The sequence below is a fragment of the Rattus norvegicus genome, chromosome 7 (genome assembly GCF_036323735.1).
Source record: "Rattus norvegicus strain BN/NHsdMcwi chromosome 7, GRCr8, whole genome shotgun sequence".
In the NCBI taxonomy this organism is placed as follows: Eukaryota; Metazoa; Chordata; class Mammalia; order Rodentia; family Muridae; genus Rattus; species Rattus norvegicus.
The window spans coordinates 7,515,119-7,521,794 of record NC_086025.1 but is presented as its reverse complement, the minus strand read 5'-3'; the positions used below and the strand labels follow the sequence as shown (position 1 = coordinate 7,521,794).

Sequence of the window (6,676 nt, the reverse complement as noted above, 5' to 3'; positions counted from 1 at the left end):
TGGAATAAGAGTCATGGAGGGTCAGAATGGGGGTTAAAATTATGTAAGGAAAACATGAAGATAATATTAGAAAATATGTTTTGATCTAAGGAAGAGAATTAGGGAATTCATATTAAAGGTAAGTAATATTACCTTAACACTCCAGAACATGGAAAAATGAGCCAGGTAATGAGCAGGAAGCACTTATTAAAGTACAAGTGCAGTACTAAGTGTCAAGAATGACCAATAACATGCATTCTATAGCTGCATTTATTCATGCCAAATTATGATTCTGATCCCAGAAGATGAAATTTCAAGACTTAATATGTTTGTGCCTCATTTGTAAACATGAACTATAATATCTCCCTTTATTATTTTGTCAATTAAATGAGTATTACTGAAGCATTTAGAAAAATGTCTGACATATTAAAATGTATTAGCATTTGAAATAATTATTATTAACCATACTCAAAAGTACAAGATTCAAACTGACTGGAAAAAGGAGTAATTTGCTTTTTAAATAGAACGTAAGAAAGTCTACGTGAGGTCTCTAAGAAATGTGTTATTTTTGGTTGTGAAATCATATGTAGAGAAATAAAAAGGGCAAGTTAAGACTTCTTTTTTCCTGTTACTTCTAATATATCATGTAAATATGCTGTAACCTTTTTATCTTGGAATTAAAAATCCAGGAAAATTTAAAATAATATTTGCTGAGCCTTGGGACCTAGATCAGAAATCAGCACCAATCAAAAGCAGAGGTAAGATAAGTTCAAGGCTTTCTCAACTCTACATCAGGTTCAAGAGAATTCTTGGCAATTTAGCAAGATCTCAGTATAAAGTGCACATGACATAAGAAGGCATTGGGCTTACTGGCAGAGTGCATTGGGGCATTCATGAGATGCTAAGTACAATTTCCAGTACTATCAATAAATGTACTAGTGTTTAATCTGGTAAACAAACCCTATGATATATGTCAATCATTTCTATAATGGGTTATGCATTTTTAACCACTATTCATCTTTAAGACCCAAAGAAATAGTGGATAGTGCAAGCTTTTTTTTTTTTTAATCACTTTTTAAAATATCTATTGAAACTCTGTGCTAAACCTCCAAGCTTTCCTAAATTTTAATACCAAAGCCTACAGTATCTTTAAAACAACACTTAAATCATTTATTGCATGAGGGTGCGTCAGTCTTGGCCACCGCCTTCCTCATGACTGCAGGCACATTGGCATGGATATGCATGCTCGCCCTCTTCTCGATGATCTTGAGCGCGCACTTGTCCTTGGACTCTTTGAGCAACTGCATGGCGCACTGCTTGTAAGGTGCCAAGCTGGAACCTGTTCTGCATGAACTTGGTGTGCTTGGTGTGGCACCGGCACGGTCGGATATGCCTCATTCTTTGTCACCTTGTGGCCCTGTTGAGGCCTGTGGCCATTGGGTAGTGGGGACCATGGCTGCTGCTTTCCTATGGTGGCCAGGACAGGAAGCATTTCTCCATATTCTGTCATCAATATCATGAGTGATATTGAAGTCAGTGTGTAGATAGAAAAAAATGTATAGAAAGATGATAATAGTAACAAAAATGGCATTGAACATAATGAGGAAAAGTCTATTTTTGCCACTTTGGGAATTAGAAGAAAAAGTTTGAATTCATCTTGTCACAGTATGAGGCTAAAATTGAAAATGGACAATAGAAGAGAGTTGCAAACCTGTCCTGTATCAGCTATGTAAGCTATATACGATCAATCTAAGGGTTTGTTTATTTTGCTTTGTGCCTCTCACCAGATCTCTTCCATGGGCGACAGGGAAAGCAGCAATCATTCAGATATGACTGACTTCATCCTTGTAGGCTTCAGGGTCCGCTCTGAGCTCCATATCCTCCTCTTCCTGCTCTTTCTGCTTGTGTATACCATGATTCTTCTAGGAAACCTTGGTATGATGGCCATCATTATGACTGACCCCAGGCTGAACACACCAATGTATTTCTTCCTAGGCAACCTCTCCTTCATCGACCTCTTCTATTCATCTGTTATTGCACCAAAGGCCATGAGCAACTTTTGGACCGAGAGCAAGTCCATCTCATTTGCAGGCTGTGTGGCCCAGATCTTTCTCTTTGCCCTCTTCATTGTGGCTGAAGGATTTCTCCTTGCTGCCATGGCCTATGACCGTTTCATTGCCATCTGCAACCCACTCCTGTATTCTGTTCACATGTCCACACGTCTCTGCAGTCAGTTGGTGGCGGGCTCTTATTTTTGTGGCTGCATCAGCTCTGTTCTCCAGACCAGCATGACATTTACTTTATCTTTTTGTGCTTCTCGGGCCGTTGACCACTTTTACTGTGATAGTCGCCCACTTCAGAGACTCTCCTGTTCTGACCTTTTCATGCACAAAATAGTATCTTTTTCTTTATCTGGCATCATTATCTTACCTACTGTCATAGTCATCATTGTTTCCTACGTGTATATTGTGTCCACTGTTTTAAAGATTCGCTCCACGGAGGGAAGGAAGAAAGCCTTCTCCACTTGTAGCTCTCACCTGGGTGTCGTGAGTGTGCTGTATGGTGCTGTTTTCTTTATGTATCTCACCCCTAACCGATTTCCTGAACTGAGTAAGATGGCTTCTTTGTGCTATTCCCTAGTCACACCTATGCTGAACCCTCTGATTTACTCTCTGAGAAATAAGGATGTTAAAGATGCTCTAAGCAAACTTTTAGAGAAGAAAAAAATCCAGTCATTTATTTTTCCCCTTCTTTAAGTAGCATTTTGAATATTGATTTCATACTTTTTCTGTGGCCAATTATAACATTTTTTTCTCCTAACTATTGTAGCCATGCCATTTAAATCCTGTTGTATACAGTGCACCTTCCTGAAATATGCCATATTTACCCCTCCTGTAATTTTGTGGACATATTGATGTACTGGGGAGGTTTTTTATATATCATCCTTCCTTCTCATAACTAATAACATTCTATTTCATAAAGCATTGTGTGTTTCATAATTTTTAAACTGCTTTAATCTTTACCATATTTATTAAATAATGTGTTTATCTAAATATGATCTCTTTAATTGCCTTTGCCTCCTACACACAATCTTGATAACCCACAAAGTCATGAGTTTCACTTTTAACATATATGTAGGCTCTCAGCTTTTCACTGTTATTAGTATATGGAGTGGTCATCACTCTTCAGTTTGGTATGTGTTTACATGCAGTCTTCACTACAAACACTAATTTGAAATTTCCTTTGAGAATGCCAGGCACTGTGGAGTTCTTTGAGCCACACAAAATATTAATCTGAATAAAAGAACCAAGTTAGAAGATGAATCACTGGCCTGTTTTGAGTATTCATTATCCTTCATAGTAATGCTTTGTGTTAATTATTAATATGTGTATTTAATAAATATACAGAAGTAGATGAACTGTGAAAACAGAATGTTTTCTAAAATGTACTCATCTATCTCTTTGTGCATATTTATTTATTTGGTAAATTCTTTCCAATAGATTTTCATATGTTTTGGTATTATGATAAGGATAGGAATGAATCACTTCATTCTTTAGGGTTCTCACATTATATTATATGAGCTAAATCTCTGGGCAGTAAATTAAATGCCAAAGGCTATGTGTCAAAGATGCTTTTTAAGGTCATACTTTGAGATGACTGAGAGCTGATGGTTGGTAAGCAGAGATAATTTTCTTGATGAAAAAAATGAAGCTAAATGGTATAAGGTTGAAAGTAGGGCAAATGATATCATTAATGCTGCTGTTGTGAGCCTACAGTTTACTTACATTATTGGAAAAAAGACACAGTTCAAAAACACATTAGCAATTTAAAAACTAAAGTTAAAAACAAGTGAACCAAAACTATGTGAGAAGAGATGCTTTCCTAATTTTGAACTAGAATCAACGTTTACAGTGTTTGGATAAGCAGAAATGCCAATTAGCAGAGCTAAGTTGAGGAGCTAAGTCATCAAACTCCTGGTTTGCTCTTCAGGAGCAGTGACAAAATGTAGATTAAAGAGCTTTCAGTAAGGTAATATAATAGAACTCAATTTTACAGTTAGCGTGTTTAAGAAAATCTATAACCAGCATTGTCCTAGATTATAAGAAACTTGAAGCTTTCCTGATATAATTAGTAAAAATGCTACATCATATTTTATCACATCTCTTTAACCTTGTGCTAGAAGTTCTACATGATATACTATGATAAGAAGTAGAAATAAATGTTATGAAGCTTAACTGTATCACTTGAAATTTTTATGTGGAAGCCCATGGTGGTTTGAATGGGAATGACTCCATAGGCTCCTTCATTTGAAAGCTTAGTCACCAGGGAGTGGAAGTGCTTAGGGACAGATTAGGAAGTGCAGCTTTATGGGATTAGATTTGGTCTTATTGCAGGAATTGTGTCACTGGGAGTGGGCTTTGAGGTTTCAAAAGCCCATATCAGTCTCAGTCTTTCTCTTTTATTCTGACTGCTGCCTATGGATCAGAATATAGCTCTTAACTACTGATCCATTATCAGACCTGTCTGTTCTCCACCATGGACACACATTCTAAAACCATAAGCAAGCCAATTAAATGTTTCTTTTATAAGAGTTGTCTTGATTGTGGTGTCTTTTCACAGCAACAGAACAATGACTATAACAAAGCCCAAATCTCCAGAACTTCAGAACAAGATTATAGTTGATATAGTGTCCTCAAAGACAAAATAAAGTTAAAGTTGGACTGCAGGTGGGTCACATATTTGTAGGAAGAAGTTCTAAGAACAAAGAAAATCCTCAGAGTTTCAGTTACATAGAATTTAACATATGCAGAGACAACAAAAAAAATTGCCATTTATAGATCAAGAAAAAAATCTCAGATGAGCTCACTCTGATAGTGGTTTCATCTTAGACCTCATCCTTTATATAAGAAAGTATTTTTGTGGTAACTGTACCCAGTTAGTTATATTTTGTTATGCTGGACCAAAAAACCTCATATGATTAGGTGATTCATAACAAAACCAATTATACTCGTTTGTATAAAAAAAGATGTTATATGGAGAAAATCCAGAAACTCTCAGCAGTAGCAGTAACAAAAACCTTTGACAAGTAATAATTTTCATGGTAAGTTTCCTGGAAATAGGTTAAAATACAAAAGTCCATTTATTTTCTATATATTATCAAAATTGCAATTTGAAATGTAAGACATGCTGTGGAGGTGAAAACATCAGGATGATAGAATAGAAATTTACATTACTAGTTTTTTTTGTGTAAACACAAAATTAACAATAATGCACAAGGCAAAATACATTTGTAAGAATTCCAGAATACAGTTAAAATGTTGCAACCCCTCTTGTAATCCAGGAAGTCAAGAGTACATTCATCAAAATGGATAATTATTTTCTATGTGGAATACATATTCAGATATAAACCGGTTCAACTTAAGTATCCAGATAATACCTTTCTTAAGTATCCAGATAATACTCATGCTTTCTACCTTGCAGTAATATTGAAGTGGATGCCAGAACCAACATGCTGACTTTTCAGAAGATTAAATAAAGATTTGTTTTTCCTTGAATCATTTGAAGCTCAAAAGAAGTCAAGAGAGTCTGGATGTTAAGAAACTGCTGAAAGTACAAGTAACAACAGTAGGGTGACTTTCTTTATCCACCATAGCTAGGATAGATGGAAAGAAAGGAAAAGAAATGCAGTTTAAGTTTTATATGTCTGGAAGTAAGGGATCGGGGAATACAGGGTTGCAGAATCCTGGTTATTTGGAAGACTTTCAGAAGGAATGGTGTCATCTTATCTTATGTCAGGAGCAGTGTACATACTTTGAGTGTTTCTGAAATTAGGGAAAAGCTGTGGAAGTTGGTGCTATAGAATTAGAGAACTTACATTATTTCAGACACCGTCAACAGTGGGTTGTCATGTGCTCCTAATTTAAGACAGAGAAATAGTGTGGCATGCCTCTTGGTGGTATTATGTACAAAAGCATATATTTCCTAAAAACATTTCACATACTTTTGTGAACTGGTTGGAGTGATTAAGAAGTGTGTTCTTATGCCAAGCAACAGGGACTAAGAACCACTACCTAAAGAATATACATGGGGCCGCCGCAGAGAGCTCGTGGACAGCACCCTGTAAGCAAACTTGAGCCTTGGGACCACAGGTAAGACCAACTTTTCTGCTGCAAGTGACCTGCCTGGTGAACTCGGGACACACAGAGGCAGAATTCCTCTAGGACCGGGCACTCCCTGTGTTTACCCGGAGTCCCACACCCGCGGATCCTGGCCTGCAGCAGCTCTTTGCTCCCAGACCCCGTGGGAGAGAGACCTCACCGCCTGGTCAGGTGGGCACTCCTGAGGCTGCAGAGCGGAAGAGACCACCAACACTGCCCACCCCTGCCCACATCCCTGGCCCAAGAGGAAACTGTATAAGGCCTCTGGGTTCCCGTGCGGGAGGGCCCAGGAGCGGCAGGACCCCTGCGCCTGAGACACCGCCGGAACCTGAAGGAACAGACCAGATAAACAGTTCTCTGCACCCAAATCCCGTGGGAGGAAGAGCTAAACCTTCAGAGAGGCAGACACGCCTGGGAACCAGAAGAGACTGCACTCTGCACACATTACTGATTCCAGAGGAAAACACCAAATGCCATATGGAACCCTGGTGCACTGAAACTCCCGGAAACGGCGGCGCAGATCTTCCTGGTTGCTGCCG

The 6,676-nt window shown here is 38.1% G+C and overlaps 1 protein-coding gene across 1 annotated transcript; it reads left to right on the top strand.

Moving 5' to 3' along the window:
- Positions 1 to 1,775: 1,775 nt before the first annotated feature.
- Positions 1,776 to 2,735, top strand: Or9k2 (olfactory receptor family 9 subfamily K member 2). Its single transcript, NM_001000591.1, has one exon. It carries the CDS (start codon positions 1,776 to 1,778, stop codon positions 2,733 to 2,735), a length of 960 nt encoding a protein of 319 aa, NP_001000591.1.
- Positions 2,736 to 6,676: the final 3,941 nt, after the last annotated feature.